This window comes from Podarcis tiliguerta, assembly GCF_965153285.1.
Source record: "Podarcis tiliguerta genome assembly, chromosome: 8".
In the NCBI taxonomy this organism is placed as follows: Eukaryota; Metazoa; Chordata; class Lepidosauria; order Squamata; family Lacertidae; genus Podarcis; species Podarcis tiliguerta.
The window spans coordinates 49149960-49173189 of NC_139541.1; the positions used below are offsets into that span (position 1 = coordinate 49149960).

At 42.3% G+C, this 23230-nt stretch overlaps 2 protein-coding genes across 4 annotated transcripts in view; one reads left to right on the forward strand and one right to left on the reverse strand.

The window, feature by feature from the left end:
• Window positions 1–1685: 1685 nt before the first annotated feature.
• On the forward strand, window positions 1686–10025 carry B3GNT9 (UDP-GlcNAc:betaGal beta-1,3-N-acetylglucosaminyltransferase 9). Of its 2 annotated transcripts, none has more exons than XM_083452716.1 (2): window positions 1686–2010; window positions 5860–10025. In XM_083452716.1, the coding sequence occupies exon 2, from the start codon at window positions 5930–5932 to the stop codon at window positions 7151–7153; it is 1224 nt and encodes a 407-aa protein (XP_083308842.1). In that variant the 5' UTR covers window positions 1686–2010; window positions 5860–5929; the 3' UTR covers window positions 7154–10025. The 2 variants fall into 2 exon arrangements, with proteins under 2 accessions (XP_083308842.1, XP_083308843.1); XM_083452717.1 differs by lacking the exon at window positions 1686–2010 and adding an exon at window positions 5189–5331.
• A 1279-nt stretch (window positions 10026–11304) lies between these two features.
• The window catches only part of PHAF1 (phagophore assembly factor 1), a 43681-nt gene continuing 31755 nt past the window's right edge, over window positions 11305–23230 (reverse strand). For both annotated transcript variants that reach the window (XM_083452714.1, XM_083452715.1), the window contains 8 exons: window positions 21574–21707; window positions 20766–20849; window positions 20092–20174; window positions 18648–18691; window positions 16191–16234; window positions 15357–15415; window positions 14767–14839; window positions 11305–13643 (listed from right to left, as the gene is read on the reverse strand). In XM_083452714.1, the coding sequence (XP_083308840.1) occupies window positions 13554–13643; window positions 14767–14839; window positions 15357–15415; window positions 16191–16234; window positions 18648–18691; window positions 20092–20174; window positions 20766–20849; window positions 21574–21707 (611 nt within the window). In that variant the 3' untranslated portion in view covers window positions 11305–13553. The remainder of the gene's footprint in view (window positions 13644–14766; window positions 14840–15356; window positions 15416–16190; window positions 16235–18647; window positions 18692–20091; window positions 20175–20765; window positions 20850–21573; window positions 21708–23230) is intronic.

A 23230-nucleotide genomic window follows, 5' to 3' on the forward strand; every position in this document is an offset into this window, starting at 1 on the left:
GGGAATGCACCCGTAGATATACCTCTCGGGAATTTGTTGGAATCCAAAAGAGAGTTTCATGTTTTTAAATAGTTTTAGCAGCACTTGAAAGTTTGGAGCAGTCTCAAGCTGGCCGTGGGAAAATGACTTTGGTCCAAGATGAGCAAAAGGATTTACTGACATGGGTTTTGTGTGTGTGTAGAGAGAGAGAGAGAGACCCCCCTAGGGACTGCTGGCCTTGCTCACATTGCTTGCCAACCTCATCTAGATTAAGACAATTGTAGCAAAATATAAGGCGGTACAGAAGGCAGTTTAAAACTGGCACTGATGGTCAGAGAACGCCTGGGTAAACAGGTAAATTTTTCGTAGATGGTGGAAATACACCATTATTTGGTACCCACCCTAGTATTCCATAAGACTACGTGCTTTGATCTGCTCTAGTACTAGGAAGGGCCAATCTGTCCATTTCAGTTTCCTTCACTTTCTTGCTACCTAGTTTCAACATAAAATGGTTGGTGGAACAGACACTTTAAGCAGTTCTTCCCGTTTCCTGAGTGCTAAGACTTCCTTGAAACAGCAGCATGCCAGAGCGAGAAGATGCTCCTTTGTAAGGTGAGTCAAGGATGACATGCCCAGATTTTGGTGGGCTGGTGGGGTACCTTAAGTAATTACACGGGCTGGAAGCAGCCTGTGAGTTTGCCTGCTGTGATGAACTACAGACCACTGAAAAAAAGGAGGAAAAAGCAGACTATGGGATAAGGACGGGAAAATCTTTTCTATTTCAGTTTCTTGTTTTTCAGACCTGCTCCCCACATTTCTATATCGGTTTGTGATTTATTTATTTTTAAGTCCTCATGAAAATTTCTCCTAATACAGTGGTACCTCGGGTTAAGTACTTAATTCGTTCCAGAGGTCTGTTCTTAACCTGAAACTGTTCTTAACCTGAAGCACCACTTTAGCTAATGGAGCCTCCTGCTGCTGCCACACCGCTGGAGCACGATTTCTGTTCTCATCCTGAAGCAAAGTTCTTAATCCGAGGTACTATTTCTGGGTTAGCAGAGTCTGTAACCTGAAGCATATGTAACCTGAAGCGTAAGTAACCCGAGGTACCACTGTATACTGATTTCGGTATGCAATTTTGCTTAAAATAATGCATCTTTGTATGTTATTTCCACCAGTCTAGGCACACTTCACCCTTGCATATCCATTTTTTGGATGCATTACTTGGCTGGAAAAGTGCATTGCCAAGCTCTGAGAAATGTGAATTTTGAAGGATTCAAAATCCAGTTCATGTATAATTTTGGAAGGTGGAAATTAGGTAAGTCCACCTTTAAATGCAAACTACATCACATTTTGTCCTCAGTGTGGGGTCAGTAGACTAACCAATGTCCCCCAAATCCCAATGGCTATACAAGAATGAACTTGTTGGAACGACACTTTGCAACGCTAGTCATTTCCTCTTTTACGAGGAGCTAACTTTATTGGGGTGTAGCATGATGGCGCTCAGTCTGACCAGATTTCATGAGGCAATCTGTCGTTGCGTGAACACACACAGACACGGACCCTTCGCATGTGCGGCCAACTCTTCTCCGCCTCCCGCCCCCTCCCTGCTGTTGGCATGCATCTGAAGCAGGAGACTCCAGAGCTCTCCTGACTCTTTTTGGACAGGAACATCTGCTCAGGTCATGTGACCAGCACTTGGAGGCCAGCTGAGCTCCGTTTCCCAACACACCACTGAGGGGGCTCTCTTGCCAGCACAGACACACACAGAGAGAGACAGGGTTTGGAGAGAAGACATGGGGAGAGGAGGAGGACCCAGCCATGTTTGCACACAATCCGGGTGCTTCTCCTGAAAATGCATGGAAAGGCAAGAGAGCCAGGATTGCTTAACTCAGCTAGGATTTCCTGGGCTATATGATCAGAGGCTGAGGAATGCCAGAGCTAATCGGATCCAGATGTGCCTACTTGGCAACCTTTTATCCAAACGTTACCGAAGGGAGATGCAATGCTACTGACAGGATTGCACTGGATGTAAGTACCAAGCCTTTCGGTTTGTTCAGGGAGCGTTCTGCACGGACCCATTTGCAAACAGGAGCTGGCCTGCCCTCCAGCTTTAACCTAAACCTCTCCCCCCCCTCCCTGCGCCTGCGTTAGATTTCTCATTGCCATTCATGAGCAGCAAATGAGCTCTCCTCCTCCCCAGTCTGCACATCTGGCTCGCTCACTGCAAGAGGCATACCTTACCTGTGTCGGCTAGACGGGGAGACGGTGCAAATGCTGCAATTAATATATAGGGAGGGGAGAAAGTTTGTGCATGCGGCTTTTGTTGAGATCCTCCTGCACAGATTTTCCATTGGGGGGGGGGAGAGAAGACCCAAGGTTGGCGGCAAAGCACATGCTCTGTCTGCGTGGCAAGATTCCAGAGTCAATCCCTGGGAAAAGATCCCCTTTCTGAGATTCTGGAGAGCCACTGGCAGTCAATATATTACTGAGCTGCATGGGCCAGCTTCCTCCTACTATATACAGTGGTACCTCGGGTTACATACGCTTCAGGTTACATACGCTTCAGGTTACAGACTCTGCTAACCCAGAAATAGTGCTTCAGGTTAAGAACTTAGCTTCAGGATAAGAACAGAAATTGTGCTCCGGCAGCACGGTGGCAGCAGGAGGCCCCATTAGCTAAAGTGGTGCTTCAGGTTAAGAACAGTTTCAGGTTAAGAATGGACCTCCGGAATGAATTAAGTACTTAACCCGAGGTACCACTGTACATGCTATGGAACCGGGGAGCAACCTCAGGACCAGGATGCAGCACTTTGGACCTCTCCAGCTGGTCCTTGGGACATTCATCCCTGAGACAAAGGCCTTGTTTACCCCCTCCTTGAGTGCTTTGCTGACTGGAACACAGCCTTGAATTGTGACCCTGTGTCTTGCTTGCCTGGAAGGATGGATGGAGAGGGGTGTGTGGCTTAAATAGAGCTTATGCTATGTGCATTGCTCGGTCCATTGTTGCCTTTGGCCCTGTCCTCCGATGGCAAGCAGCCCCTGGGTGGTTTTCCATGAAGGTATGTGGCTCTTGGGTTGAAAACGTTTTCCCCATTGCTGGGTCCTATGCAATTAATCCACACACATCCCTCCATCCATGCTGAACAACCTGAGCACGGCAGCACTCTGCCCTGCTGTGGTGCTTCAGGAACTGTATTCAGAGGCATGTCACTCTTGATCCTGCAGACAGTATACAGTGCAGGCATCCAAACTAACAGTCATTGTTAGCCTTATCCAGATGTTCAACAGCATCTGGAGGGCCACCTGCTTCTCTTCCAGGGTGAGCAGACTTCAGGCTTCCTTTCTCATGCTCTAGAAAGATGTTCACTTATCAGTAAGGTCAAGCCTCTGGGCATGTGCAGGGCCCTTTCTAAATAAGCCAGAGCACTAACCTTGCAATTTTTGCTCCCAGAAGCGAAGGCACTATAAAAGTGCTTGTAGAGGAATTTGGGCAGTAGGCACAGCATATCTTGCTTTTTTATGGAAGGGCTGTTGCAATACAGAATTCTTCCCCCTGCTAGGGGCAGTGATGATATGGGGATGCTGGCATTCTGCCTGGCATTCAGACGATGTCCGTTAAAGAGTTTACTTTTTGATTTCTGGCAGTTGGGGAAGAATACATAGAAGGCCTTTACTAGTGGAGTGGACATTTTTTGTTTTATGAGTTTGTTTTTGCATTACCACGATGGTTTTCTGTGGCGGCCTGCCCATCAAGACAGCTCTCAGGACAGTCTATCCAGAGCCTGCATTTTTCGTGGAACCTGGCATCCACCCAAAAGACACGTTGGAAGGAGTCTGGCTAAACAAGGAGAAAAATGGGCTTTAGGGTTATCGCCTGGAGCTCAGGAAGGGAATCTTGATGTTGTTGTTGCTTAGTCATGAAGGAGATCTTGATGTTGACGGCAGGCAAAAGGGCCAGTCAGAGAGCAGGTTTGTAGTGAGAACAGCAGGCTCACTGGGGGAGTTAATGCCAGAATATAATTTATTCTGCAGATAACATGTTTGTTTCCATTTCCCGAGCTCCCTTCCCTTCCCCTCCAAATCTCGGAAGGCCCCCAAATGCCCCTCCTGCTATGAGCCAGATATGCAGAGTCATGGCAGAGCAAAACATCTGGATCTGCTTCATTCCATCATTCTCTTCCTTCTGGGATTTCCTGTTGCACACAGGAGAACCAAAGTGGCTGCCTTACATTTTTACCTTTGCACGGTGAATGGCGTCCACCTGGGTGGGGTGACCATGTGTCTTACTTAATAGAGGAGAGCCCTATGTTTCAGAGTGGGCAGGCTTCAGGCTTGCAGGATTTTATCTCTCTCTTTTTTTTTACTAGTTCCCTGAAATCCAGTATGTGGGGGTTGGTGCAAAAGAAATACACTTAGAAGGAAAGAATTCTGAGCTTAGCAGTTTGTTTTTGAGTATCAGGATTGCATTAGGTTTGCAGTCCATCCACCCAGAAATCGACTCTGGGTTACCCCAACTTTTTAAATTTCAGCAGTAGAATTTAGCATGCAAGTGAGGGAGGGGGAGGTAATTTTGCTGCTGGTAAACAGATGTTTTGTCTTTTGAATGATGCTTCATGGGTCTCCTGTCCCATAAGTTGAAGAAGTTACGGGCTCTGAACCAACCAGATTTTATTGACTTTCGCAAATTAAGCTGATGGCTGGTCTAAATATTGGCAGGCTTGTATCTGTAAGTCATGGAAACAGCAGATTTCCATCTTGGACCAGGCTTATTCCAAGGCCTGAGTCCATGAAACTAAACAGAGAAAAGCAGCCAGAAATTCTCTCAAAGGTTGCCATTAGCATCTCAGATCTGAAATAATACTGGGCCAAATTTGCATGAAAACAAGTCAGAACTTAATTGGAGCCAGGAGTCAACATTGCTGGGCTCTGGAATCAGGGTCACAAAGTTGCATCATGTTCCAGAAAATGTTTGGATGTAATATCGGGGGCAGGAAAGATCTTTTTGAGCATATACTGAGTTCTTACCATTCGCCATGATATAGTGTCAACCCCACACCCAATCTCCTGTCCCTATACTGACACAACTTATTAAGACATTTTGTACTGCTACATCTTTTGGGACAAGGTCTAAACAGGAAAAACCTGATTTCTTGGCATACTGTTTTGTTTATTATTTAAATAATTTGTATTCCACTCTCCAGCTAAAAAAAGAGAGGCTCCCATAGCAGCTTACTGGTCACTTAAAAAAAAGAAAAGACAATAAAAAAGACACCAAACAAAAGGAAAATGGATTTCTAGGAAGGAGGAAATCAAGAAAACTTGGGAACAAGTTTGAAGCTTTACTAAAACGTATGTATGAAATTGTGAGGAAACTTAAACTAGGAGCCCCCAGTGCAGACGCCTCATGCCAACTCTGGTTGAGACCACCAATAGCTGGAGCTGGTAAAACTGTACACCAGCAATGGTTTGGGCCTGACTGAGTCCTTTTATACCAGGGCAGACAGTGACACTTACTCTGGCTTTCCCTCCTCAGTCAACTTGTAGGGTTTAAACTTTAAAAGAGGATCTTTGTGGTAGAGGGTTCCAATTTATGGGTGCCCTTCTTCATGAGGTGCGTGTGTTTCCCTCATTATTAACAACTGGGCATTTGATGACTCAAATATTCTCAACAGCCTTGAAATTATTCACTGTGCCTTTTTGAATGTTTCCAGAAGTTTTAAAATGTATTGAATGGTCTTCAACAACAACAAAAACCAGTGTTTTGATATTTTGTGGTTTAGCATCCTGGACTCCTTTGCAACAAAATGCAGAAGAGAAATTTAACTAACTAAATGTGCTACAGACTCTACCCTGACCTCCTGTTTCTTTTCTCTGCAGATGGATGTAGTCTATAGACAATTCCCCTAACACAATACTGCATGTTTCTTAGTGGAGATTTCTGGGAACAATGAGAGTTCAATTCAAGGCTGATGCCATTTGCACACTCGTCCTCGTGGTCGTCCTTTTCACCATGCTCTATTCTCAACTGGGCCACACTTCCCTTAGAGAAGAAAAGGTGAAAGGTCAGAAGCCACCATTAATGGCGACACGTAGGGTCTTCCACGTTCCCATCGCCCTCCATAAACAGACTGCAGTGGAGAAGGCTAAAATGATTTCTTCAATGAAACCTGGCGAGGTTGCCATGGTCACTACTCTGCCCCCCTTGACGCAGCCTGCTTTTGATTTTAAGCGTTACCTGAGGAACAAAGACAACCGGAAGTTTGACCTTCTCATTAACCAGCCAAAGAAATGCAAGAGGAACCCAGGGGGCCCCTTCTTGCTCATCGCCATAAAGTCACTGGTAGAGGACTTTGACCGCCGGGAGATTGTACGGAAAACTTGGGGAAGAGAAGGGCCAGTCAATGGGGCGCAGGTGCAAAGGGTTTTCCTCCTGGGGGTCCCAAAGAACAAAACGGCGCTGCCAGCGTGGGAGAGTCTTGTTCACCAGGAGAGCCAGATGTATCGCGACATCTTGTTGTGGGACTTCCTTGACACTTTCTTCAATTTGACCTTGAAGGAGATACATTTCCTAAGCTGGGCTCGTGAGTTTTGTTTCAGTACTAAGTTCATATTCAAAGGGGATGCCGACGTCTTTGTCAACGTGGAAAACATTGTCAACTTCCTGGAGAGGCGTGATCCAGCCGATGACCTATTTGTTGGGGACATCATCTATAATGCACACCCAATCCGAACCCGCAAGAGCAAATACTACATTCCGGAGACAATGTATGGGCTCAGCATGTATCCAGCCTATGCTGGGGGTGGCGGGTTCTTACTTTCCAGCAGCACCATGAAGAAACTCTCTCAGGCTTGTGGGGAGGTAGAACTCTTTCCTATTGATGATGTCTTCCTAGGCATGTGCTTACAAAGAATCAACCTGAAGCCCACCTTGCACGAAGGGTTCAAAACCTTTGGAATAACCAGGCCCTCTGCTGCTCCAAACTTGCAGACCTTTGATCCTTGTTTTTACAAAGATCTCATGGTAGTCCACAGCCTGAAGGGAGCTGAAATCTGGCTAATGTGGAACCTGCTGCACAACCCACGGCTCTCTTGCACCCAAAAGAAGCATGTAAAGAAGGCTTTCCGGTGGAAAATCAAAACTAAAGAGCCTACCAAAGATTCTGCGACCTAAGGATTGACTTGCATGAGTGAATGAACATCACACAGGCCTAGCACTGCTGATGCGACTTGCACATTATCCGACATTGCTTGAAACCTACAGTGTTTTAGGCGGAGATATCAAGTAATGGAAATACCAACCCTAATTTCTACACTTGTGTTAGTGGGGAAAGTATATGGAGTGGAATCTAATGTAGCTCTCTTTGTTTGCTCACAACTAGTTTGCAATCACAGAAGCAGCCCTTAGGAACATAGGGGCGAAGCAAGCTGTCTTCTACAAAGTCCGACCAGTGGTTCCTCTAGTTCAGTATTGTCTACACTTAACAAGCATAACTCTCAGAGGTCCAAACATACGGAATATGTATTCTCAGAATATGCTCAAAGAAAGCCTGCAAAATTCACCCATGTGAATACGTATGTTTAGAAAGGTCTGCAAAGGTTGTAAAGAGTACAGACTTTGCTATACATGAAGTCCCAGATTTGGTCCCTCAAGATCTTCAAATAGGTCTGGGAAAGTCCTGTCTGAACCCCTTGTGAGTTGCTGCCAGTTGGTATAGACAATACTGAGTGAGATGGAGCAGTGCTTTGGCTCTGAATGATGCCTGCTCATGCTGCCAGATTTGTTTGTTAGGAATAATAGAGCATTGAGAGGAAGGTCCACTGTTGCAGGGCCATTCTGATGTAAATGCCTATAGAAAGAGCTTGTTTATACAGACACCCACTCAACTTTGTTCACGTATACCTAAAGCTATTACAAGGACAATCTAAAACACTGCAGTTGAATGTCCTATGTTGTGGTTTCACTACAACACGCAAATCAAATTACTCTGACTTGTTTTCATTTGTATACTCTGCTGTTTGCAAAAACAAAAAGGAAACAAAAATCATTTCACCTCCTAGCTCATCAAAACCTCCATAAATTATGTTCAGTCTCAATGCAAAATGCAGGAGGATAATCTTTAAAAGTGCCAAATTTAAAATAGCAGTTTGGGATCTGGCAGGGAGATAAAAGACAGTGTGCGTAGACATTTTGGTGTAATCAAGGTGGACCCAACCCTGTTCCAAAAATGTCTGTTGCTTAATTTATTGGACTTTCAAACGTATGTGTTCCCTTCAGAGTGTTTACCATTTAAAAGCAGATACAACCAACATAGGACAATATAATCCACAAGAATGTGGCTTCTCTCAGATGAAACATCAGATGGAAGCCTCAGCTTGTAGCGGATGTTAAAAGATCATGGTGCATTAGATCCTGGATCCTGTACATCACACATGTTCTAAAAATTGATCTTGGCCAGGTTCAGCATATGCATTTCACAGTTGCACTTTCTCTGGGTTTGGGGCAAGAATCTTTCCCAGCCCTATCTGGCTCAGCAGCTTTCCAGGGTTTCAGGCAGGAGACAATTCCCAGTCCTAATTGGAGATGCCAGGTATTGAACCTGCATGAAAAGAATGTTCTCTACCACCAATCTCTGGTCCTTCCCAGACACTGGGAAACACCCCGACACAGGGAGCTGCCTATTGGTCCACCTAACTCAGTATTGCCGACACTGACTGGCAGTGGCTCTCCAAGGTTTCAAACACTGAGTCTTTGCCAGCCTTCTTTGGATATGGCTGGGGATTCAACTCGCAACCTTCTGCATGCAAAGCAGATGCCCAGTCTCTGAACTACAGCTTTTTAAAAGCTATGATTTATGGTTTATTGTGATTTGTAAATGAAGTCACTACTTTACTTACCTGTATATAAACATGAGGCAAAATGAAGACAGATCCCTTGGATTGTACAATTACTTAGCTCCCTTTCTGGTCTTAAAAAGTCACTCAGGGCTAAGGCACAAACTGAGAAATGTAGTGGACTCTAGAAACACAAATCTCATTCAGAACAGCAGAAGGCATTTTCTTTGTCAGATCCGACACCAATGCAGTAGTTCAGGGGAGAGTGGGAACAGAAGAGAGTATCTTCAAAGAGGGTGTGGCTGGTTGGTTGGCACATTCACACACACACACACACAATCTCACTGCAGCATTTTGCTGCAGACCCATTTGATGTCTCTCTGGCTTCTATTTGAACTCAGTGAGGAATCCTAATATATTCATTGCCGTAAGCACTTAGCGAAAGAAAAAACCCGCAACCATCTTTCAAATCATTGTTTGAAAGTGATAAATCCCAACCGTGACCCTATCAATACTGAATATAGAACAAAGGTTTTATTCAGGAAGACAGGCTAGCACCAGCAATTGAAAATCTGATCACAGCTTGATTATTTCACTGCAGAGAAAAATCTGTTTCAAATTAGGGGGGAAATTGTTCCTGGAAGAAGCGATACCGAGCTAGGCTGATGGTAAGAGCAGGGCAGCAGGGAGGGAAAGAGAACAAACAACACCAAGGGAACTGGAACAGCTTACCATACTATCCCACAGGACCAGACCAGCTGAAGGGGGAAGCAAATGGCCTGCATGAAGAAGTAAATAGGATCTGTAGGGGCATTGCTCCTCTCTGCAATTCATGCCACATGCAGTTTTTGTTCATGAGCCTCTGTGATCCCATCCAACTTGCTAACACATTGAGTGACTGTGGTGAAAGCAAGTAAGTTGCTGTTGATGTATGCCATTGCACTGTTGCGTATGCATGTCAAAGGCACAGCTGCCTTTACTTTGAAAGATGACCAGTTGAAATGTGGAACATCTGCTTTGCATGCAGAAAGCGCCATCCAATCCTCGGCATCTCCAGGTAGGGTTGGGAATCTCCCCTGCCTGAAGCCCTGGAGAGTTACTGCCAATCTCTGTAGACTAGACTGAGCCAGGTGGACAGATGGCCTGAATTAGTATATGGCATATTTTCATGGTTCCTATGTTATTAAAACACTATTATGAAGTATGAGAAAGTGACTGACAATTGCTCTTAATCAGGTTGGGGTTTGTTTTGCATTTTCATTCTTGACTATGTACACAAGCAGACATACCCTTTCCCCGAGAATCTTGCATGTTCTCCATCCAAATATTTATCTTTCACTCCTACTGAAGTGGCACACCTGAAGAGCCTGCCAAGCAATTGGTAGGGATTAAAAGATTACGATATTAGATTTCTTGAAGAGGTTAGCTTTGTCTGTAAGTAAGATGCTGTGGAAATACTTAAGGGACAATACTGACTGATTAGGGAACTCAGATTAGTTAGGGGGAAAGTCACAGATGAATGGGAGAGCATCTGCTTTGCATGCAGAAAGTCCTAGGTTCAGTCCCCAGAATATCTAGGTAAAGCTGGGGGAGACCTCTGTTCAAAACCCTAGAAATCCACTGCCAGCCAGTGTAAGCAGTACTGAGCTAGATGGTCCAATGATCTGACTCTGTATAAAACAGATTTCTGTTGTTTACATTTATGGATTGCTATATACCTTTCATATATACAGCATTACAATTTAACCTTCAATCAAAAAATGGGGTTAGTATCTACACCAGGAGCACTTGTCACTGTAGAAATTACACAGAGGTTGACCTACAACCTCTCATCCTGCACGGTAGAAAGCCATGTCCCCATCTTTCAGTCAGATAATATAGTATCTTGCAGCCTTTCAGTGCAGTAATACCACCCCAGTTCACATTTTAAAATTTTTTTTGGACAAAAGACCCCCAAATTCCAGCCAAAGCCCTGTATTTGGTGTATTTATCTTTTTAACCTCAGCAAATGTAATGTCCTGGGGTAAGAAATGTTCCAATAAAACTGATTCAGGGGAAGATGTGGCTCACCAAAATGAACTCAGCCACCGATAAAATTTTCCAGCGGACACTGGTGGTTCATTGAGCCGCTGGTAGGCTCCATCCAGCAGACCTTTTATACTTTCTCCTTCCTTCAACATGCCCTACAAATATTAAGGTAGATGCCACTCTGCAATACTGCCAGCTCAATTGCAGTGCCCTGCGCCTCCTGGGTGCTGTTTAGTGGGGTGTAGTGGTTGCAGTGTTATTTTACAACTGGGGAAACTCAGATTCAAACACCCCACTTATCCACAAAGGGCTTGCAGGGTGACCTTGGGCCTATCACTATCTTTCAGCAGGCTATTCCAAGGATATAGTAAAAGGGAGGAATCATGAGTTTCTTGGATGAGGACACAAAATTCAAATAATAAACATAAGATCAATGGTGGGAAACAAATCAAAGACTCATCATTAATTGCAAAATACAGACACTCAGCAACTGTATTTAAACAACACAGTAACTGAGACTCATTTTATTTGTCCTTTTAATGTACATGCTAGTTATTCATTTCATATAATTTACAAGAGGCTTATGAAAAACAGAATTCATGTTAGAAAGGAAAGAATTGGGGGATTTTCTCAGCAAGCAATGATCATGGGTGGGGGGAAACAGTACATTATGAAGAAGAGCAACATCTAGAAATAAAGGTAAAACAAAAATCTGTTTTCCTGTTATCCATTAAATTCTCAGTGGGGCTTCCTTTATTTCTTTTTAAGTAAAACAGTATAGAATGTCACAGTATACAGGAAGACTAAATGGCGAAAAGGAGATCACCCATACCCACAAATATACGCAACACGCACACACACACTTATCCCTGCTACTGGTCCAGGATCCAAAACGTTTAGTTAAACATCCTAAAATTCCCTATTTCCCATTCGTTGGTAAACTATACAGGATTACACTGTACATGGCGTTAAAATTACAAAAGGTTTCGTATTTACAAAATCTGTACACGCATTTGCAAAACCCACAAAAAATCGTCTATATATCACAAGTTGCTACACCAAAATATTAAAAATGGGATAAAATTATACATTTCTCTTTTCTCTCTCTTTCTCTCTCATTTTAAAAAGGGTCAATATTTCAAAGATGACCGAGACAGACAGAGACTATCTACTTTCCCCACAATAAGACTGGTAAGAGAGCTGCAAACCCCAGATCCACTTGAGATAATGACTGCAGAGTCTCTAACTGGAAGCCGCTGATCTCCTGTCTGCTGGGGGTGGAGGGGCAGAGTGTGCAGAACTATGTATGTACAGAAATGCTGAATCAAGATTAAGGATCTCTTTGGCTAACATTTTGGCATTAAATTTAAAAAGAAGATGAGAGAGAGATGGGAGGGGCGGAAAGAGAGGCAATTCCTCCCCTCTCCAATGTGCTATGTACGTAATCACCCAGAGCGCAATCTGCCAGGATCGTGTCCCATGGAAGCCTCTTGGGAAACTTCTCTTGCATTAAGGCTGCACAACTTTAATTTCATTTTGATGAGACTTGGGTGGGAGCAGTTCTCTGTGCTGCACCCCAGTTCTTCTCCTACCCCTACTCTATAGGACAAGGAAGAGGAAGTAAGAAATCCTAAATTGATGCTTGTCACACAATTGCAAGACGAGACAACTGTGTTTACTCTTACAGGACCAAATACTTTCCCCCTCCTGTTTTATGTACAAGAAAAAATGGTATCAAAACCCTTAAGACAGACATAATTCAGAGGAATAATCTACTCGACTTCCCCCCCCTCTCCTTCTGGACACGGTATATATAAAAAACACATTAGTTAACCAGGCATGGCAGAAAATAAGTCGCTTCAGCATGTCAAGTAAATATTAGTGCAGAAAAGGTGGGATTCTTCCCCACTGTATAAATAAGCTTTATGTGTGGCAAACAATTAAATAAACCATCGTACCCCACTCACACCCAGTACACAGATGCTCCTCAGTGAATATTAAAATGTATTATCAAGTAATTAAAGTGTATGTAGTGCAAAAATGTTACAACCAAGTCTTATGCACATGCTGCTTTGCACTTGTTTCAACATCAGACAAACATGTGATGCCTGAAATTATGGACACGTATATACATACTTGTCACATTTGGTACGATGTCTTAGCCACAGAAATACCCATGTACTTTATTTTATATATACACCTATATATAAGGGGTGTGTCTATGTGTGTGTATACACACACCCACACATACATTGTTGTCCTTTAAAAAACATGACTACCATTACAGTTAACACAAACACAGACCGGAAAAATATATATCCCAATACCTGCTTCCAGATGCTCCAAGGCTCAGAAAGTTTGTGCTTCTAAGTCGTGCAGTCATTTGTGTGCCCTCTCATTTAAAGCTCATCCTTTTTCCAGCTCAGGAAAGAAAGACCAGTCTGTTTACATCCACACGGTAAAGGATGAGGGCAACCGAGAGGAGAAAAATCAACGGCGACAGGCACCTAATTGCTCATTTCCATGCCCTGTGATGAACAGTCAAGAGGATTTCCCATCCTGCTCCATGCACAGGTGGCAAAAGACAGTTTTTGAACACACACACACACAACACACACACGTCCATCATACCGTGCTTTTCCATATTATAAGTGGCAGCAAATCAAGGCACGCTGTACTAATTTTGTAGCATTTTGATTAGCTGATATCGCTCACTGGGGAAGATCTGACATTTTCAACTGGCTGCTGGGTCTTGCTGGGCCATAGAGAGTAACAGAAGCTATGTGATTATTCTGCATCACCTGTACAAAGAAACAAAAAGGAATACTGTCAGACAGCCCTTACCAGAAGGATTACAGAATTCAAATTCCTCCAAAAAGAAGCTGTTTTTATTGGAAAATCAATAAAAATATTTTTTAAAAAAGCAAAAAGAACCCCAAATAGGTTAGCAGTAATATGGAGAACTAACACCGCCCAGTGGACCAGAGACTTGATCTGTGCGACCTGGACTCAAACCTCAGACTAGCCATGGATTTGAATAAAAGCCTATTTGAAACTGGTTTTAAACATGAACCCCCTTTTAGTCTTTTTTTCACTGGCTCATTTAGACAGCGGGGCCTCCTAACTTTACCTTATGTAGCCCTTGCCATCTCCTGAAGCAGCCCCATTCTTCCACCACATCAGAGCTCCTTCCTTTTTGTTTCTTCTTTTCTCTTGGCTTTTAAAAGTCCCCCAAAATTGCCCTTCCTATATAATTTAAGAACTGGAAGAGGCACTATTTTACTGAATAAAAATAAATTGATTCACATCCCACCCACCACCCCCGTTCTATGGCTCAAGGTAATGAAATTTCCCTTCTGTGCATAGCACACACTAAAGAAGAAGAAAAACTTGTTTTCCAAAACAGCAACTGTATTCATCTGTTGAATTTACTAGATAAACACATCCTTGGTATGCCAATTTGAGAATAATGCCAACAAACCCAGTAGGGTTTACTTCTGAAAAAACCTGCACAGGATTGGAAATTCTAAACTGAGGCAGCTATGGTGAAAACTGATGTCTTTCCCCACTTTTTTCCTATGGCTCCATCCATTATGTTCCACCCACCCCCACAGAATAGCCACAAGTCAATCATGTTTCCCATCCCAGTGTGGAAAATAAGTTTTTATCATTGCATCCAAGTTCTTTTTATCCTACTACTGAGCTAGACTTGATAATGATGTGCATTGTGCGATTCACTTCAAATTTGTCTGCTGAACTGGTCCCACACACAATGGACCTAAGTGTATCCCACACCACATCAGCCAAGAATGCAGAGTGCTTCAACAGTACAACATGGGAGAAATGTCCACAGATCAGCCACTATTTCAAACCAACTAAATCCAGTGCTCCATCACGTCTTATAGCTAAGTACGCTTTCCTAACCTCAAAGATCATTCGCTGCAGTCCAAAGCAAAACGTTGACCCAAATGGATTTGTGTTGTTTGGAGAGGATGATCTAAAGAAAAGAAAAGAAAATCAGGCTAAGGTAACCAAATAATACCAGTAAGATTGATATTCAATATTTTTGTAACACCCAATATCAGCATAAACAACAAAACCTATCTTTTTAGGGAATCAAACGGAATTTTTCATTACAAAGGTATAATGCTCAACCATGTTTTGCTTTCCTCCACCGCTAGTAAGCATTGCGAGTTTGCAGCAAAGTAGAATGTGGAACTATTGTGAAAGATTACACATTCAGCAAGGTAACTACAACGAAGGCAGATTCTTTGCTTTTCCAGCCTCTCAACTTGCAAGGTGACAAATGAATCTTTTTTATGTCCTACCAATGTCCCCTTCTAGGGACAGCACTTAGCTCTTCAAGCAAACAAGGGTTTCTGGTTTTATGATTCTATAATCATGGCACATTTAATCCAATGAAGCTGTTGAGTGTTATTAGGCCTCTCTTTCTCGTAGTCACTTGAAATCCAATCGATTGCTATCCAAGTGACAGAATAAAATAAAATATTTACCTGTGAAGTACCACTGGCTTCTCTACAGGATGTCCAAGAAGGTCCTGAATATTGTCCCACTGTAAGCATATGAAAATTACTTAGAGAATGAAACATGGATCCTAGTGGTAGAATGAAGCATGTCATGTATATCTATGTTTTTGACATGTGCACTTAAGAAAAAACAAACATCAGCTAAAATCCACTCACAGATGGCTGGGACTAATACATATGACTTTATTTGCAAACTTTTAAACAATTTTTTTTTGTAAAAACTTAAAGGGTCAATTGTCAGCAGCTGTTGCAGATATACAGACAGCCTGATATATTGGACTTTAGTGGGAATGTTGCTTTGTTATACAGTATATACCAAGCCCAGGGACACCATGAGGGTTTTTTTTTGGGGGGGGGGGTTCTCTCATTTTGGTTTAATGCTGTATGTTTCTGTACTTATAATAAAATGCAATTAAAAAAAATTTAAGGTAGCAAAGGTTGGCTATGTGTATTTTACCTCTAGAATTCAGGTGCTAACTTGTGGTTTGCTACAACAGTAAATCTGGATTTGGAACCATGGTATTTCAAGCACTGTCTTTTCTCATATCATCCTGCTTGCCCAATTTTATCTCCAGCATCCTGCTTTGAGCTCCATTCCACCTAGCTGGAAAATTAAATCTGCAAATGCCTGGAGTGGGTCCATTTCTGGGATGACTCCCAGCCACTGACCCCAATCACCTCCTGAAAGAGGCCACCTTAGCACAGTGCTCCAGCATACCCTTTCTTAGCCCTGTGCAAATAAGGTGCCACTGCTGAAGTTAAAGGGCTGTTCTAGCAAGCATGACTGGGAGTTCGATTTACCTTGCTATAGGTTGTGCAGGTTTCTGTCTGTGAATCGGTGCTATCTGTTCGGAGAAAGAACAAAGAAAATGACCTATAAGGTTACATTTCAGCAGAAGATCCCACTCCTCCTCTTCCTAATGCCCTTCTGCACCAACATCCTGTTAGGTACTATTCAGTACATGGAAGCAACATGGATGCGACACTGAATGCTAATTCCAAGAGTCTTGGCATATTAATATTTTCTAAACTTCTATTTCAACAAGACGCATGTTTCACTCTTCTACCACCCCCCCCCCTCACTGCCACACTATTTACTTTTAGGGTTTCTAAGAGTAAGAATTACTCATCCCCAGGTGAGCCCCCTTCCTTTGTTTCTTTGTGAACTGCTGTTCTGGGCATGCCTCCTCACTGGAAAGGAGCCATGCCATTAGTTGTTGCTCAGACAGTGACTCAACCAACAGCCTGCTCTGAGGACAGCCCAAACTTCTGTTTGCATGAAAGAAATACTGGAGAATTCAAGCACACCCAACAGGGCAGAATTAATCACCTCCAGGGAAGGAACAGTTGAAGCGGGCAAGTGTGGCCCTCTTAAGGCCCTTCAGTTTTAAGACCTGATGCTGGAGATGTTACATTTTTATATAGACAAGAATATCAAGAGCTGTGTTGCAACTGGCTGTTCATACACTTAGATTTCCCATCAACCTTGGGTGTGTGCTCACAGATGTTAACAGGTGACTAAGAGTACAGCTGTCAGAGGCTCCTTTTCTTGCAGTGCCAACTGTATCTGTGATCACCAGTTTCATATTATCCATATGAACACATATCCACAGTGTAAACAGACCAAATGGTACGCTTAAAAGGTGCCAACTCAATGTTATTGCATCACTCCTGAGATAAATGTTCAGGTTTTTGCTTGGTATCAAAACAGGCTAAGGTTGGCATGCTGGCCACCTGCCAAGTCAGTGTCTTCTGACATCTTAATCTTTGTCCACAGTCAGATATTGTCAAAAGTCCCCCAAAGACATGGCGTTTGAAGAACTTGCCTTGTGGCTACACAGTCAAGTTGCCTCCAAAACCTGACATTTGCTTCTACTTCTTTTAACAGGTGCTGTTAGTTTGCTTTATGTCTTTATTTCCTTTGTTTAAGGAAAGTAATTGGGGGCTGACCCCAGTGCTCCAAAATAAAAGCCAATGAAAGCCAAGGCGAACTGGGACAAGCAACTCATCTAAGGGTGTCTAACATGCCAGCCTGATTCTGAACTTGAGTGAGGAGATCAAAATGTTGCCAGCCATAGGCAAAACTCTCCCTGCCCTTGTTTCCCCAGAAACTACTGGTAACACATATACACAAATCATGGCAAGCACCAAGTACAGAAAAACTGACTGAGATTTGTTCTCTTGGAAAGCAATGGCAAGGCTCCTGTGCAGATCTCCAAGGAGGACTCCACATCAAAACCTGGAGGCAATTAGAGCTATTCTGCCCTCATGATCATGATATATTTAATAATTTCCATGAAAACTCCTTTGAAATAAGAAGCTAATTAATAAATATATCCACAATGAGATTGTTTGAAATAGCATTTGAGAATTTTAGGAAAGGAAAGTTCTCAGGCATGAGATCAGCTATCTGTCTCTTCTTCCTAGTGCTAACTAAGGTTGCCTGGGAAATGTTTTGACAACAGGTTCATTTCTTTAAGTTAGGAGCCAAGAGTGAAATTATAGTATTATAATTTTTATTTATATTTTATTATTATATAATAACCATTATTATTCTTGGAAAAAAGCCTTGCATTTGCTGGTTTGTGCCACTGATTGCCCCCACGAAAATAAATAATATAACATCTGTACAAAAAGAGCTTCCTGAATCACCCTTACATCATTCTGGTTCCAAGTCCTTTGAATGTTTCCAGAGTTTGAACTGAGATTTATTTCACCCACAATACAAATCCCAATTATGTCCTGTTCCAACCACTCCTACATGAATGAGGTTTCCTTCCTGTTCATACTCCCAACAACCTGCCAAGGTAGGTTATCACAAACTCTTGCATGTTAAAGAGCCTCAACAGGGAAAAACTGTGATGTGTCCAAAGCTCAGTCAGGACTTCAACCCAGACCTAGTATTCTTGTCCACTGAGTTGCACTGGCATCCTGTATGTATGTCACATTAAGAACAGATAAATATTTTCTCTTGTATTACAATAACACTTTGGGGTGTGAACGCTGGGCAGTGCTGACATCTCTCGGAAGTGCTGCTGCTCAGTTTTCCTCTCCCTAAATTGTTTCTTTGTTAACACACCCACAGTGTGGGAGAACCTGAATCTGCCCTCCTAATTATCTGACATTGTGCAACTTTGGTCCTGTTCTCAATCTGACTGCTTAGCATATTAATTTTTACCACTAGCGTGTGTTTAACACCTTCACCCACTCCTATTAAGTCTTTTAACTTTCAGCTTACTTCAGGCACCTCTTTCTTACCTCGTTTAATGGCTAGTGGAATCTTGAATTCACAACGATGGTAACTGAAATATTTAAATTGCAGAGTTATTGTGAGAAAGGACAGGCGTAAATGAGGTTTACTATTTCAAAAGTAGCCGATTCTAAATGAAGCACAATATAATTGCATATAATAGAAGTTGGTAACCTGACCTGGTCACAGATATATTCTCCACTCTTGTACAGTCTAGTACTTGCTTGAATGTTTACCAGAGCTTTCTGCCAGCCATACCAGTTTGGCATGAAATTATGCTGCCTAATTGGCGGCAACCAGAGTGCTGCCAGATACCACAGCAAATATGCAGAACACTGAAAGCTTCCTGACACCAGGTCTTAACTATTTTTTAATCTATTCTAGTATTGTTTACTCTGGCAGCAGCTTTTCAGGATCTTAGGCAGAGAGTCTTCCATATAACTTGTTGCTATGTGATTCTTTTTTCTTAAACTGGAGGCACCGGGGACTGAAATCATGATGACCTGCATTCAAAGCATGTACGTTTTCTGAGTTATAGACAACCTCCCACCCAAATGTTAAGCACCCTACCCCAAACAAGTAATTGCTAGTGGTGCCCATGACACAGAAGCACAGTTTGCTTCTACCACTAGAAGCCATGCATTCAGTATTGTGGGCCTACTTCTGCAGGACTCCCTCGCAGGCCAGATCAAACAGGTCCCCTCTCTGTGGAACTTCAGGTGTTTGGTGAAGACTTTTGATTTCAGGAGGCATTTTAAGTAAGCTTTTCTGATGCTATGGTTAATTTTAATTGACTTTTATCATTTGTACCTCTTTTGTAATCCCAATGTATGCTTAGAAAATACAGTGTTAAGTGGCATATAATTTGAATAAATAAATAAATACAATACAATAATATAATTGTTAATTAGGTTTTCACAGATTCCCACACAGAAATCTTAAAAATCAGGCATAAATTATGGGTGGGGTTTTTTTTGGGGGGGGGGAATGAGTTAAGTTTCCTCTTTGCAGGGCATAAGATGGGAAATCTAGTCTTATGAATGAGCAGAGTGTTACTTCACTGATCTCCTAAAAAACTGGGTTTTGACAAATTACAGCAACACATCTTGCCCAGGGAAAAGAGGTTCTTGATACCCATTAGTTCCAGGCTCTGCAACAGTCAACTACTATAGTCAAGAAATGACAGCACAGAAACCAAAGATAAGAATCCAGTATATTGCAGGGAAATTAAAATACAGAGAAATTCATGTTTGTTTTAAAGAAGATTCTAACCAGAAAAGGTTGTGGAAATGTGAGTAACATCTGATGAAGGCTTAGAAACCAGAAAGAGCTTAGGCACTGCTGGTGGGGATTCGGCATGGTACCGTTTTCTTTGCCTTCTCCTTGATGCCCCCCTCCCTTTGCTTTCCAAATTACAACAGAGGTTTGGGCAATACAGCTCTTTCTACTCACATATTGAAGTTGTAATGACCAGGGTAGTTAGTATGTAGAACAAATTTCTTCACTTTGTGAGTATTTGCATCAAAAAGGATATCCTGTGGGTGAAATTGAGAAAGGAAAAACAATGAGCCACACAAAGTTGAAATGATTAAACTGCTTCCCATAAATGAACAGAAAGTCCTGGACAGGGCTTTTTGAAATGTATGCAGGTGGGCTCAGAGAGCAATGATTTCGAGATGTTTTCTTATTTGGTAGCAAGAAGATATAATATTATGCAAAAATCACTGTGAAAGCTAAGACCTCCAAGTTCCTGCGACCTGCCCTTACTAATTGGAGAAAAGTTTCTCTGCCTTCTCCCATTTGTGTTTAAGATGACAGGCAGTGGCACTGCCCTTTCTCCAGAACATCTGTTGAGTCTGAAGGATTATGTTTTGATTTTGCAAATGCTAAATATCAAATACATAGAATGGGCCCCATGAGATACTAATTGTGTTAACGTGTCACTAATCAAACTGACAAAGATAGGAAGATAAGCTTCAAATTTCTCAGCAAAGGAGCTCTGAAGGGTTTGGACAACATTGATTCCTGCATTAACTGATTAACATGGTACAGGCCTTATGAAAGTTGTGCACAGATGGAAGCAAAAAAGAAAAAGAGATCCCTTGTTTTCAGTGTTTGCAACTTACCACTCCAAGTGTGAAGTAGTTGAAGAAGTAGTCATTGCACTTTGAAGGAACCTGCTTGTGAGGCGAGGGTGAATGAATTTTCATCTTTAAAAAACAAACAAAACAAATCTACACTTCAGCTTTTGGAAATAAGGAGACAAGCAGATAGTCTAGTTTCATCAATATGCTCCTCTGCTGGTTTGAATGGACTATGTTACCTTTATGGCAGAAATGAGAAATTTGTTCTGGTCCAACAACCATTGTTGCCACTTGATTACTGGGCATTTTGGGCACATTCAGTGAACACTAACTTGCATCACCTGAGTGCATTTGTGGAGATCCCTGTATTCTTTCCCTCCCTTCTTATTTTTTCCTGCACATTGGTACCTTGGGGAAATTGGATGGGGCCTCAACATGGCCCCTGCATACCAGAACATTTGGGCGGGGGGGGGACTCCCTGCACAAAAAAGTAGATTGTCAGGGAAACTGCTTCTACTCTAGCCTTTTCCTGACATACTAGTTTTCTGTAGGTGGGAATCAGTTATGATGGAACCTTCCGTCATCCTGCAAAATATGAACAGTGCAGTCCAGATATCAGTTTACCATCTAATCTACTAAATAAATAAATAAAATACTGTTAGTAAAAACTGGGGTGAGGCAGGATGAGAAGACAAGACTCTGTCCTAAAACTGAAGCCCCAGGGCAGTTAAGAAGGTTAACATTTATTAAAGAACTTCCAAGCCTGCAGGGATATTGAAAAGTGTGAAGAGTTAATTTTAGTAGCCTAACACAGAGATAATCTGTGTTAACTTGTTTATTGTAGTCCAACCTTATCTTCTGACTTGTAGAAAACTTTGTGAGGAGACCCCAAAGTGCTCAGAACATCTTGGCACGAATCACCAAAATAAACACAGCGCTCAAATACCCGCATCTTGGCATCAGCTAATACACCAGGGCCGCAACCTGAAAAACAAGGGAAGGTGTTAATAGATGGGATACCACACTTCCAAAATGTTGCTATGGCCTTCATTCAGCTCTCATCCAGCTAACCAAAAGGGTGAAACGAGAACAGAAATTGCACTGTGGCAATTTTAGAAGTCTCTCAACAAATAAAAATAAAAATGAGCAACTTCAGAGAGGTGTAACTCAGGATGCAAGTGACATTAGCAGAATCCAATTAGAAAAAATTAAAACACCACATAGAAATGTACAAAACACACTTGCCACATTGGCGCAACTCTCAGAAATAACCTGTGGAAGACAGATTATTCAAATTCATGCACACTAGTCCTCCTCAATCTGGTGGCTTCCAGATGTCTTGGACTACAAATTCTGAGAGCACCACATTGGGGAAAGCTGGTGCAAATTAGCATGCAGCTGAAGCATCCATTTTCACCAGTTCTGTTTGAGAACTACTGAAATGAAGAGGAGTTGCACAAGAGCTCTTTCTGTGGGGCTGTGGTTGTGCTCTTTCTTCTTTAGAAATGGCCCAATGCAGTACAATACTCTTCATTGCATGAAGTGTGGGTTAAAATTTTAAATAATTTGCAACCAAAGTTATGCACAAGCACCCTTCTATAAAAGATACTCTAGATTAATCCATATTTTATCAGGAATGATTGTTACATTTTTATCCCACCCTTGATCCAAGGGCCTACAGGCAACACACTTATCCTTTCCCGTTTAACCTCACAATGAAACTATACTAAAGGGCAAGTTAGATTGAGAGTGTGTGGGGCCGTCTCAAGATCACTCTGTGAACTTTGTGGGTTTGAGTTTCCTGGTCCTAGTCCAATACCCCCGCCATCACAGCAGGTGTGGGTAACCGTGTGACACTCCAGATGCTTCAGGACTATTAACTCTCGCCGTGCCTGGCTGGAGATGATACGAGTTGGGAGCCCAACAGCAGCTGGAGGGCCAGAGACTGCCCACCCCTGTCATACGCTTTCATGAACCAGAGTCCCCTTCAACAGATGCATTAATGTAATCCTAAATTGGCACACATGACTGTGTGGAATGGATAAATTAGGTCCGAGGGAAACAAATTGAAATAAGGACACACTGTGAAAATTTGCTAAAATCAACACGGTGACAATTAATAAGGCCACACTGGTGATAACACCAGCATCTGGGCTTCAGTAGGTTTATCACCACACGAAGTGTAATAAAAATCCACAATCTCTGTTCAAGCCATAGGTGAAAGTATTTTAAATGTAGTATACATTTTACATAAATTTAACATGGATCAACATTTTTGTTAATTATGAATCCCCTTTCCATTGTCCTGCTCTCAGACTGGGAGTTCTTTACATACACTGGCATCCAAATGAAGTACATTCACTTTGATATGCATGAGTTTTGATATGCATGAGTTAACCCTTCAGTGCATAAAGGTAATAATGAGTAGCTAATACATCCAACATCTTTTTCTTTAAATTTCAGGCATGTATATATGTTATCTGGACTTCACACTCTACCTTGAAAAA